The 13,550-nt window shown below is 45.1% G+C and overlaps 1 protein-coding gene across 4 annotated transcripts in view; it reads left to right on the forward strand.

The window, feature by feature from the left end:
* Positions 1-13,550, forward strand: part of LOC126101564 (bifunctional 3'-phosphoadenosine 5'-phosphosulfate synthase) — a 375,366-nt gene that overhangs the window by 109,721 nt on the left and 252,095 nt on the right. For 2 of the 4 annotated variants that reach the window (XM_049912203.1, XM_049912204.1), the window contains exon 2: positions 4,450-4,542. The exons of the other annotated variants lie outside the window; for them this stretch is intronic. In XM_049912203.1, coding sequence (XP_049768160.1) covers positions 4,450-4,542 — 93 coding nt within the window. The remainder of the gene's footprint in view (positions 1-4,449; positions 4,543-13,550) is intronic. 4 annotated transcript variants of the gene reach the window in all.

Raw genomic sequence — 13,550 nt, forward strand, 5'->3', positions numbered from 1 at the left:
ACCATGATGCCGGGTGTTGGCCCTGTGTGCCTCGGTCGTATGCAGTCCTGATTGTGGCGCTCACCTGCACGGCGCCAAACACGCATACGACCATCATTGGCACCAAGGCAGAAGCGACTCTCATCGCTGAAGACGACACGTCTCCATTCGTCCCTCCATTCACGCCTGTCGCGACACCACTGGAGGCGGGCTGCACGATGTTGGGGCGTGAGCGGAAGACGGCCTAACGGTGTGCGGGACCGTAGCCCAGCTTCATGGAGACGGTTGCGAATGGTCCTTGCCGATACCCCAGGAGCAACAGTGTCCCTAATTTGCTGGGAAGTGGCGGTGCGGTCCCCTACGGCACTGCGTAGGATCCTACGGTCTTGGCGTGCATCCGTGCGTCGCTGCGGTCCGGTCCCAGGTCGACGGGCACGTGCACCTTCCGCCGACCACTGGCGACAACATCGATGTACTGTGGAGACCTCACGCCCCACGTGTTGAGCAATTCGGCGGTACGTCCACCCGGCCTCCCGCATGCCCACTATACGCCCTCGCTCAAAGTCCGTCAACTGCACATACGGTTCACTTCCACGCTGTCGCGGCATGCTACCAGTGTTAAAGACTGCGATGGAGCTCCGTATGCCACGGCAAACTGGCTGACACTGACGGCGGCGGTGCACAAATGCTGCGCAGCTAGCGCCATTCGACGGCCAACACCGCGGTTCCTGGTGTGTCCGCTGTGCCGTGCGTGTGATCATTGCTTGTAAAGCCCTCTCGCAGTGTCCGGAGCAAGTATGGTGGGTCTGACACACCGGTGTCAATGTGTTCTTTTTTCCATTTCCAGGAGTGTAATTCAGTGGTACTCTTGACAGCTGACATCTATCGAGATTTATTGTCGTCTGTTTAGGTGCTCTCCTTGATAATGTGCCTAGACTTTAGAGGCCATATGTGGATGCTACACAGTGTTCATCCAGCCCATTTCGCGCGCGATTTTGTGCAAGAACTGATTTCCTGGAAGCTTGTAAGAAAGCCGTGGTCCTCTGGAATGACCCGCGCGGTCCCCGATTTATTGCCACTAAATTTATTTTTGTACTTATATTTAAAGAATGAGGTTTGTGTTATAGAACCCACAACCCCAGTTTTCTTCAAACAGCACCTCGATGGAACTTGTCGCTCTATGACACCAGTAGTTTCTGTACATTGTGTTGCATCCACTATTAGAACTTTGAACTTTAACTCCCAAACTAAAATTGATTTAAACTGGCTTGTACATAGTTGCTTAAATAAAACAGGTACCTCATAGAAAAAAGTGATGTTGTATTTTAAAAAATATAACTCGTTGCTGTAACTCCCAGGGAAATAATTAAATACACTATGTTCATAACTACGCAGGCGTTTCTTACGTTTACGTATCTAAATAAATGCTCTTTTCGCTTGTTGTTTTGTAAATTACAGAGAAAACATCTTATCTGCATCAGACAATTTTTTTTTTTTTTTTTTGCAATGTTTATGTTCTGAAATGGAAGCGCGCAGCGATCGGCGCAGCAAAGAATAATAATCAGCCATCAACAGACATTAGACTCTGTTAAACAAAGAGTTTGAGGCGAACAAAAAATGGATTGAATTTTCCGAACCGCGGAAAAAGAATTATCTCTTCGCCTTGAGAAAGATCCGCAGGGCGTCAGCGTTGGTCCTTTCCTGCTAGTTTATCCTTTCCGAAGAAAATTGCGTTGTTTGGACATTTGGTGTGAAGTGACATGGTAAGGGCCCTTGCCTACTTGAGGCCACAATCTTGTTCGCCACCATGGATTTAGACAGAGCTGTCGTACGCCGTTTTTGTCTGTGAGGTATTCACTTTGTTGTGTACTTGACAGATTCAGGCACAGATCTAAGATTCGATTCTGGGTGTGGTCACAGTTTGTTACAATCTTTCCCCCGCTGGGATACAGTGTGATAGGGGAGGAGGCTCTGGGATGTTCTGGGGATAATTTAATATGGCGGAAATGGATTGACTGTGCGAGGTAACAGGTATTTTGAATCAGATCGGTTACACGTAGGTAACATTTGGCCGTCATCTTGAAGAGGGGTATGTTACCAGCTCTCCGTCGGCTGAGACTATGCTACTTTGCGTGGGGAACATTCAGGAGAAATACAGAGTGTTTATAAATGAATATCGGGGTTTAAACGCTTTATAATATTTATTACATCAAACTTACAGTTATAAATGATATATCAAATGAAAGAGCAACTCGAACAGTTTTACCAAGAACCTTATAAATGTTCAATGTGAGCACCATTTGTCACACGCACACATCAAGTCTATAGCCAAGCGCTGGGCAAGAAGCCCAGTGACAGGGCTTGCTTTGCAGGGCCTCCACGTTCACCCGACCTGCGATTTTTTCCTTTGGGGCTTCATCAAGGATCGTTTGTACGTGCCTCCGCTACCAGCAGACCTCCCTGAATTAAGAAACCGGATTGAAGCAGCTGTTGCTACAATCACTGAAGACACACTTGTCAACGTTTGGGAAGAACTCGGCTATAACTTGATCTACATCTACATCTACATTTATACTCCGCAAGCCACCCAACGGTGTGTGGCGGAGGGCACTTTACGTGCCACTGTCATTACCTCCCTTTCCTGTTCCAGTCGCGTATGGTTCGCGGGAAGAACGACTGTCTGAAAGCCTCCGTGCGCGCTCTAATCTCTCTAATTTTGCATTCGTGATCTCCTCGGGAGGTATAAGTAGGGGGAAGCAATATATTCGATACCTCATCCAGAAACGCACCCTCTCGAAACCTGGGGAGCAAGCTACACCGCGCTGCAGAGCGCCTCTCTTGCAGAGTCTGCCACTTGAGTTTGTTAAACATCTCCGTAACGCTATCACGGTTACCAAATAACCCTGTGACGAAACGCGCCGCTCTTCTTTGGATCTTCTCTATCTCCTCCGTCAACCCGATCTGGTACGAATCCCACACTGATGAGCAATACTCAAGTATAGGTCGAACGAGTGTTTTGTAAGCCACCTCCTTTGTTGATGGACTACATTTTCTAAGGACTCTCCCAATGAATCTCAACCTGGTACCCGCCTTGCCAACAATTAATTTTATATGATCATTCCACTTCAAATCGTTCCGCACGCATACTCCCAGATATTTTACAGAAGTAACTGCTACCAGTGTTTGTTCCGCTATCATATAATCATACAATAAAGGATCCTTCTTTCTATGTATTCGCAATACATTACATTTGTCTATGTTAAGGGTCAGTTGCCACTCCCTGCACCAAGTGCCTATCCGCTGCAGATCTTCCTGCGTTTCGCTACAATTTTCTAATGCTGCAACTTCTCTGTATACTACAGCATCATCCGCGAAAAGCCGCATGGAACTTCCGACACTATCTACTAGGTCATTTATATATATTGTAAAAAGCAATGGTCCCATAACACTCCCCTGTGGCACGCCAGAGGTTACTTTAACGTCTGTAGACGTCTCTCCATTGATAACAACATGCTGTGTTCTGTTTCCTAAAAACTCTTCAATCCAGCCACACAGCTGGTCTGATATTCCGTAGGCTCTTACTTTGTTTATCAGGCGTCAGTGCGGAACTGTATCGAACGCCTTCCGGAAGTCAAGAAAAATAGCATCTACCTGGGAGGCTGTATCTAATATTTTCTGGGCCTCATGAACAAATAAAGCGAGTTGGGTCTCACACGATCGCTGTTTCCGGAATCCATGTTGATTCCTACATAGTAGATTCTGGGTTTCCAAAAACGACATGATACTCGAGCAAAAAACATGTTCTAAAATTCTACAACGGATCGACGTCAGAGATATAGGTCTATAGTTTTGCGCATCTGCTCGACGACCCTTCTTGATGTATGCCGTGTGACAAATGGTGATCACATTGAACATTTATAAGGTTCTTGGTAAAACTGTTTAAGTTGCTCTTTCATTTGACATATCATTTATAACTGTAAGTTTAATGTAATAAATATTATAAAGCGTTAAAACCCCGATATTCATTTATAAACACCGTGTATTAACGCATATGGACTGGTTTCCGTTTTTGAAGCCACTGACATTTCCAAAAATATCGTGAAACAACGTCCAAATGTGAGGAACAGTATCCTCCAATCTCAGCTACCTGTGTCAACCATGGTAGATATGACAGGGCGTTGAAATCTCCCATGTTCGAACAGTGATGTCTTCCATGTTGCCAAGTCCATGACACAGCAACTTCATATCAAGAATTATTGTGGTCTGACATTCTATATGGTTATGGATAACTGTGTTTTTATCAGGTGAGTATGTTGAGATATACTGGACCGATATTGTCCATATGTGTGTGTGTGTGTGTGTGTGTGTGTGTGTGTGTGTTGGTGGGTGGGTGGATGGGTGGTTTTGGGTCCTCGCCGTTCTGGTGGCGGCTGGTTAACGGTTTGGTTGTCGTTTCATGTTTCCCTGAAGGATGAGGACATCGACCGCCTTAGGTGGAGGGTTCGCCTCGCGTGGACGTTCATCCTGGCATGGATTCTGCACGCCTCTTCACGCTCTCTACAGGCCAGTCCAGTTGTTCATTTACTCCACATCCTATCCTACTCTGTCTCCGCGTGCTTTCTCTTATTATTGTGTTCGTTAGTTTGCGGAACGAGGGCACTTGGAAACCAATAAATCAATAATTCAAGGATGTTTGGGGGTATAGGTAAACATATTGTGATCATTAGTACCTTAATATACGAAGCGTGATCAAAAATTAATGGGAATTTTTGTTTTTCTTAAAGATTCTTTATTTATTCTTCAACACCAACTTTGTCCCCTTCAAAGTAATCTCCATCAGATATGATACACTTGTTCCAGCGCTTTTTCCAACCTTGGAAACACTTCTAGAACCCACTTTTCGTAATGGTGTTCAGCTCCTTCAGCGATTCTGTTTTTATGTCATCATTGGTGGCAAAACGACGTCCTTTCATGATTTTCTTCAGCCTGGGAAACAGAAAGAAGTTGCAGGGGACCATGTCTGTCGAATAGGTCGCTGAGGCAGCATTACGGTTTTGTTTTTTGTCAAAAAATCAGATTGTTTGCAGATATGCTGTCATTTACCGTCAAAAAGTCATCATATGACCAAAACTAATTGCAAAATGATTTAGATAAGATATCTGTATGGTGCGAAAAGTCGTAATTGAATATGAATAAAGAAAAGTGTGAAGTTATGCACATGAGTACTAAGAGCAATCCGTTAAATTTCGATTACGCGGTAAGTCACACAAATCTGAAGGCTGTAAATTTAACTACATACTTAGAAATTACAATAACAAGTAACCTAAATTGGAACGATCACGTAGATAATGTTGTGGGTAGAGGAAACCAAAGACTGCGATTAATTAGCGGGACACTTACAAGGTGCAAGAGGTCTACTAAAGAGGCTACTTACACCACACTTGTCCGCACTATTCTGGAGTATTGCTGTGCGGTGTGGGATCCGCATCAGGTGGTACTGACGGATGACATCGAAAAAGCTCAAATAAGGGCGGTTCGTTTTTGTACTATCGCGAAATAGACGTAATGGTGCCACAGACATGCTACGTGAATTGGAGGGGCAATAATTTAAACAAAGACGTTTTTCGTTGCGACGGGATCTTCTCATGAAATTTCAATCACCAGTTTTCTCTTCCAATTGCGAAAACATTTTGTTGGCACCCACCTACATAGGGAGAAATGATCATCACGATAAAATAGGAGAAATCAGGGCTCGCACAGAAAAATTTAAGTGCTCGTTTTTCCCATACGCCGTTCGAGAGTGGAACGGTAGAGAGACAGCTAGAAGGTGGTTCATTGCACCCTGTGCCAGGCACTTTATTTTGAATAGCAGAGTAATCACGTATATGTAGATGTAGAACAAACATTGAGGTGTGAACGACGATATTTCCACTAGTGGTTTTGCTATAATTCTGGTCGTTTTCTTCGGATTGCTTCACGCAAACGGCGCGTAACTTCCAGGTAATATTCCTTATTGGACGTATGACCACAGGGCAGTAACTCACGATGCACTATCCCATTGTAGTCGAAGAAAGCAAAGATAAGAACCTTCTCATGTGTTCTAATTTGTCGAATTCTTTTCGGTCTTGGTTCTTCAGGCAGTTTCCATTGGGACGATTAGGTCTGGTTTCGGCGTCATGTTATAACCTTCTTTAGAAGTTCTAGATCATTCTTGATTTCATTCACCAATTTCTGAACGATGGCTACGCGACGCCGTTTTGGTCGAAGTTCAACAGCTTCGGAATAAACTTTGCTGCTACACGTATCGTGACCAAAACATCGTAAAAAATTCCTTGCACGAACCAAAGGATATGCCGATATCATCAGAATTCTCTTTGATGGTGATTCGACAATTTTCCGTAAACATTTTCTTTACTTCTTCTACATTGTCATCGGGTCGCTCAGGGCGGTTATCATCTTCAACATCTCGACTCTGAAATGTTTATACCACTCATAAACTCTTTTCTTAGAGTAAATTCGCCAAAATCCACAGTCAACTTTTCGATTGTGGTGCTGCACTTTATTCCATTTTTCAAGGAAATTTTAATGCAGATTTTTTATCCATCTTTTTCGAAAGTAATGATTCGCAGAGCATTCGAAAATACGTATAACTTTTCGACTGTCAACAACAAACTAAGTATTCAAAACAGCTGAAAATGCAAACGTACATCAGGAACATATGTACCAACAAGATGAAAAAAATCGAAAATCGGATATACAAGCCCGCGAAATTTGATTCCCGTTACTTCTTGATCACACCTCGTATACCCACTTCGGTGCGTTAGTTGTCTTGTTTTCTGCATCTAATAATCTGCCCACAAACATACCGCATAGTTAGTAACCGTATTTTTCTGCACGATCGTAACTGTGCCACTAAGTGGACTTCGTCTGTCAGTTTAGAGTATCCGTTTTGCGTCCACGTGTCCATACTACAATGCCTGAACCGCTACCAGAGGAAAATAAACATTAATGGCTTGCTTGTGCCACACATACATGGAGGTATTAAGCAACCTAAAAAAATACTACTTGTAATAGATATAATTATTAGTAAATACTGATGTAATGTTCAGTACACTGTCCTCAGTCATCTATAGAAATATCCGCCCTTACACCTGTAGCACCCTGTATAGAAGCGTTTTACATGTAATTTTCAAAAAGGAAAAGATTCTGTCAATAGAATCTTCAAGAGAAGGTGTCAGTATATTTAAGTGACGAAAGCAGTCCGTACAAAAACTTTATCAGTGAACGAGACATCCGGAACTATTAAATCTGGCAATTAAGGGGGAAGACAAATGACTAAAGAGAATAATCATTAAAATTTTTTTTGTATGGCCATCTCCCGCAGCGGCTCTCATATATCAATATTACTGCTTTTCTTTCGACTTAAGCTTACTGCAGTTGAAGAGTGGTTCTCACGAGAGGCATTTCACTTATACACTCCTGGAAATGGAAAAAAGAACACATTGACACCGGTGTGTCAGACCCACCATACTTGCTCCGGACACTGCGACAGGGCTGTACAAGCAATGATCACACGCACGGCACAGCGGACGCACCAGGAACCGCGGTGTTGGCCGTCGAATGGCGCTAGCTGCGCAGCATTTATGCACCGCCGCCGTCAGTGTCAGCCAGTTTGCCGTGGCATACGGAGCTCCGTCGCAGTCTTTAACACTGGTAGCATGCCGCGACAGCGTGGACGTGAACCGTATGTGCAGTTGACGGACTTTGAGCGAGGGCGTATAGTGGGCATGCGGGAGGCCGGGTGGGCGTACCGCCGAATTGCTCAACACGTGGGGCGTGAGGTCTCCACAGTACATCGATGTTGTCGCCAGTGGTCGGCGGAAGGTGCACGTGCCCGTCGACCTGGGACCGGACCGCAGCGACGCACGGATGCACGCCAAGACCGTAGGATCCTACGCAGTGCCGTAGGGGACCGCACCGCCACTTCCCAGCAAATTAGGGACACTGTTGCTCCTGGGGTATCGGCGAGGACCATTCGCAACCGTCTCCATGAAGCTGGGCTACGGTCCCGCACACCGTTAGGCCGTCTTCCGCTCACGCCCCAACATCGTGCAGCCCGCCTCCAGTGGTGTCGCGACAGGCGTGAATGGAGGGACGAATGGAGACGTGTCGTCTTCAGCGATGAGAGTCGCTTCTGCCTTGGTGCCAATGATGGTCGTATGCGTGTTTGGCGCCGTGCGGGTGAGCGCCACAATCAGGACTGCATACGACCGAGGCACACAGGGCCAACACCCGGCATCATGGTGTGGGGAGCGATCTCCTACACTGGCCGTACACCACTGGTGATCGTCGAGGGGACACTGAATAGTGCACGGTACATCCAAACCGTCATCGAACCCATCGTTCTACCATTCCTAGACCGGCAAGGGAACTTGCTGTTCCAACAGGACAATGCACGTCCGCATGTATCCCGTGCCACCCAACGTGCTCTAGAAGGTGTAAGTCAACTACCCTGGCCAGCAAGATCTCCGGATCTGTCCCCCATTGAGCATGTTTGGGACTGGATGAAGCGTCGTCTCACGCGGTCTGCACGTCCAGCACGAACGCTGGTCCAACTGAGGCGCCAGGTGGAAATGGCATGGCAAGCCGTTCCACAGGACTACATCCAGCATCTCTACGATCGTCTCCATGGGAGAATAGCAGCCTGCATTGCTGCGAAAGGTGGATATACACTGTACTAGTGCCGACATTGTGCATGCTCTGTTGCCTGTGTCTATGTGCCTGTGGTTCTGTCAGTGTGATCATGTGATATATCTGACCCCAGGAATGTGTCAATAAAGTTTCCCCTTCCTGGGACAATGAATTCACGGTGTTCTTATTTCAATTTCCAGGAGTGTATTTGCAATCCGTCTTCACTGGTCGTTGGTGTTTATTCTTCGTTTTTTTTATATTTTCCGACGTCCACACCTTTTTGTCTTGTAGTAGCTGAGGTTGAAGTCGAAAAAAATTTGGCTGTCCTTTCGTGTTTCGAGCGTTTTTTGGCTCTTACGTAGCCGGTTCTTCTTTTGCTGCATTTGCGGTTGTTTTTCGCACTCCACTTTCGCAAAACTTTGCAGAAGCAATCTTCATAGAATGAGTTACATATGGTAATGGGTTTACCTGGCTGGCAGCCTATATTATATCTGCTCCTGCCCTCGGGCGCTCTGTCGAGCGCTTGTGTGGCGCCTGTGTCCCATGAGCCAGAGTTGAAACAGCTTGCTAAAGGCATAACTGTAGGTTCATATAACGAGTTCCGCTCCATCTTCGACCAACAGGAGGAGGACGCGAAAGACAATGCAGCACCACTACTGTTCGTTTGCATCTTTCTGGGCCGGCCCCTGTGGCCGAGAGGTTCTAGGCGCTTCAGTCCGGATCCGCGCTGCTGCTACGGTCGCAGGTTCGAATCCTGCCTCGGGCATGGACGTGTGTGATGTCCTTAGGTTAGTTAGATTTAAGTAGTTCTAAGTCTAGGGGACTGATGACCTCAGATGTTTAAGTCCCATATTCTCTGCCTCGTGATGACTGGGTGTTGTGTGCTGTCCTTAGGTTAGTTAGGTTTAAGTAGTTCTAAGTTCTACGGGACTGATGACCATAGATGTTAAGTCCCATAGTGCTCAGATCATTTGAACTATCTTTCTGGCTAATTATGTCTCGTGTGCCAAGAAAGATACAAACGGTAGTAGTGCTAAAGTGTGTTGTGTTTCACTAAAATCAATCCGTAGTTCTGCAAAGCAGTGTGAGATAAGGCCAGAATCGACGCTGCCAAACGAAGGAATTCCTTAAAAGCGTGCATTTCGTGATGTGAGCGTAAACCAAGCAGAAAAAATAGTAAGTAAAATAAATGTCTTTTGTAACGAACTGTTTTTCGATCTAGAAAGCGAGCGAAATTGTAAATATCTTTCATTACGGGCTATTGAAGATGTTTTATTTCAATGAAACGAAACGCGTTTGCTGACAAAAATATGCATTTTCTTGTAACAGCAGAGAGCGCCTTACAATACCTTAAATAATTGCAAAGCAACTACGGGCAATATGCTAAACAAAACAAGAAAATAATATTTAAGCTCTGGCTCATTAGGAGCATAAGATCGGTATGTTCTGTACAAGCGGTTAAACTTATAGACTTGAAATACATCCACATCTTCGCAACGCACAACGCCTTCTACAAACCCAGTACAAACTACAAACACAGCTTTATCGGATAATGTTAGAACCGCCAAGCAAAACAAACTAATGCACGGCACACGTTTGACGTCACCCGCCACAACACCTCTACATCACGACTCAAAGTCGAAGGGCCGTATCGAAGGCTCATCTTGAACCGAAATTCTTATATGGACCTATCCCTTGTGTCTCCAATGACAACAGCCCACAATCAAGCGTTAGCCAAAACATCTGTAATAACCACACAGAAACCGTACGCTGATAGGTAAACGATCTCTTGTGGAACCAGTTTTCGCCCCACATGTCTCGCCGATGCACGAGGTCAGAGATTGTTGCTGAGTGCCGTGGAGTCGAGTTTGCCCACCTTCGTGAGTGCGTAAAATGTGTGAATCAATCTACAAATCCTTTGAAGAAGTACATTTGTTTCTAATGTAGATTGTTTTAAAGGGTATTTTCGAAAACACTTTTGGAGAGGCAGCGACCCATTCTCACAACTTTACGTAGAAAAACAGTCTGCGTCGCTCAAATCACATTTATTGGTGACCGGTTTCAGTCCAAAGACGGACGGTACGCCAGAGTTGATGTGTGGGGTGGATCCACGGAGGAGGAACTGCAGAAACCTCGAGCTTCTGTCAGCTGCTGCGAGGTAAACGACCTTTTGTGGAACCAGTTGTCCGTAGATGCTACGAGCAGTTGAAAGCATCTGGAGGCTTCTGCAGTTCCTCCTCTGTGGATCTGTCTCCACATATCGACTTTGGGGTACGGTCTCAAGATGGTCCGCGTTTGGATTGAAATATATGTGATTTGTGCGATATAGGCTGTTTTTCTAAGTACGGTCTTTCAAAGTGTTTCCCAGGAAACTATTCTCTAACAAGGGAACCTCCCCATCGCACCCCCCTCAGATTTAGTTATAAGTTGGCACAGTGGATAGGCCTTGAAAAACTGAACACAGATCAATCGAGAAAACAGGAAGTTGTGTGGAACTATGAAAAAAAAAAAAAAAATACCGAGCGAGGTGGCGCAGTGGTTAGCACACTGGACTCGCATTCGGGAGGACGACGGTTCAATCCCGTCTCCGGCCATCCTGATTTAGGTTTTCCATGATTTCCCTAAATCGTTTCAGGCAAATGCCGGGATGGTTCCTTTGAAAGGGCACGGCCGATTTCCTTCCCAATCCTTCCCTAACCCGAGCTTGCGCTCCGTCTCTAATGACCTCGTTGTCGACGGGACGTTAAACACTAACCACCACCACCACATATGAAAAAAATAAGCAAAATGTACAAACTGAGTAGTCGATGCTCAAGATAGGCAACATCAAGGACACCGTGAGCTCAGGAGCGCCGTGGTCCTGTGGTTAGCGTGAGCAGCTATGGAACGAGAGTTCCTTGGTTCAAGTCTTCCCTCGACTGAAAAATTTAACTTTTTATTTTCGCAAAGTTGTGATCTGTCCGTTCGTTCACGGACGTCTCTGTTCGCTGTAATAAGTTTAGTGTTTGTGTTTTGCGACCGCACTGCAAAACCGTGCGATTAGTAGACGGAGGACGTGTCTCTCCAATGGGAACCGAAAACATTTGATCGCAAGGTCACAGGTCAACCGATTCCTCCACAGGAAAACGCGTCTGATATATTCTATACGACACGGCATATGCGTCACATGACAGGAATATGTTGTCGACCCACCTAACTTGTACACTTGGCGAATGGGTAAAAAGATTTTTCTACCTTGTCTGATTTAGATTTTCTTATGGATGTGATAATCACTTCCAAAAACGTGATGAAAACATAAGAGTTTGTCACATAAACTGCAACAAATGAATGCAACAGTTTCACAGTCGCACAGTTTTCCCTGTGCTCTGTCATATCATATGTTTTTAACGTTTTCAAATTTTTCCGTGTGTAGACCGTCAAATCCTGCATCTGTCCAAGCAAATCTGAACATGTCCTAGAATTTTGGAGAGGGAAGTAAATTACGTGTGAGTGCCTGAACTGAAAATTGTCAGAAAATAAAAAATTAAAACTTTTCACTCGAGGGAAGATTCGAACCAAGGACCTCTTCTTCCGCAGCTGCTCACGCTAACCGCGGGACCACGGCACTTCTGAGCTCAGGTTATCCTTGATGTTGCCTATCTGCAGCATGGACTACTCAGTTTGTATATTTTGCTTATTTTTTTCATAGTTCCATACAACTTCTTCCTGTTTTCTCGATTGATCTGTGTTCAGTTCTTCAAGGCCTATCCACTGTGCCAACTTATAACTAAATATGAGGGGGGTGCGATGGGGAGGTTCCCTTGTAAGTAGTATCTTCCAGTAGCACACACTGAATTCGCAACCGGGTAGAGCGGTTTTCAAATACCCAACTTGGTTTATGTAAATGCAAAGATGCTGCCTCCGAATAGACGTCGAACGGTATTCTTCCCCCTCTAACGATCACGCCATCGAAGAGATGCCAATCTCTGTTTAGTCGTATTACATTGCACCCAGTCACATCATCTTCAAATTATATTTTAATTCAGTACAAGCCAGTGTGTGATGAGTAAGTTTTGTTCATCTGCAGGCATGTCTGAACGCGGAATAATAACGCAAAATTAACTATAAAACAATGGGGCATAATATGTACAGGGGATGGACGAAACATTGAACACCGCCGTCCGGTGTGGCCGAGCAGTTCTAGGCGCTTCAGTCCGGAACCGCGCGACCGCTACGGTAGCAGGTTCGAATCCTGCCTCGGGTATGGATGTGTGTGATGTCATTAGGTTAGTTAGGTTTAAGTAGTTCTAACTTCTAGGGGACTGATGACCTCAGATGTTAAGTCCCATAGTGCTCAGAGCCATTGAACACCAAAAACACATTAAGGGCAGGTTTACTATCTTTAGCCCGAAAAAAGCGTGTTTTTTTGAGAATTTGCTCGGGATGCGTTGCAGATATCAATGTCAGATTTCATCAAAATGTTTGTTTATATTTCCTCTACAAACTGGAATTTTTTCGACCGGAAATGTCGAAGAGCAAAGGAGGAAGTGCCATCGTAACGAAACACAATTTCGATGTAGACCTCCACGCGCGGTATGTCACAGGTCAGCCGGCTCGTCTGATATCAAAATTGGGTTGACATTAGCGAAGTATATTCTTTAGGAGTTGTACCTCGTTTAAGTTATTTGAACCATAGGAAACAAAATGGCGGCCATTTGAAAAAAATACGGTGTTTTTTCATCGATTTTTCGACTTCGTCGGCCAAGTAAAAATATATATAGTTGATGGATCGGAATAAAAGTGATACAACTCCTAGGCAATTTAGTTAGCTTCGTTGTAAAAAAAAATCATGCCAATCGGTTCAGTAGATTTGAAGTTACCACCCCGCGCGATAAAAAAAA

Source organism: Schistocerca cancellata, chromosome 9 (genome assembly GCF_023864275.1).
Source record: "Schistocerca cancellata isolate TAMUIC-IGC-003103 chromosome 9, iqSchCanc2.1, whole genome shotgun sequence".
Classification (NCBI taxonomy): Eukaryota; Metazoa; Arthropoda; class Insecta; order Orthoptera; family Acrididae; genus Schistocerca; species Schistocerca cancellata.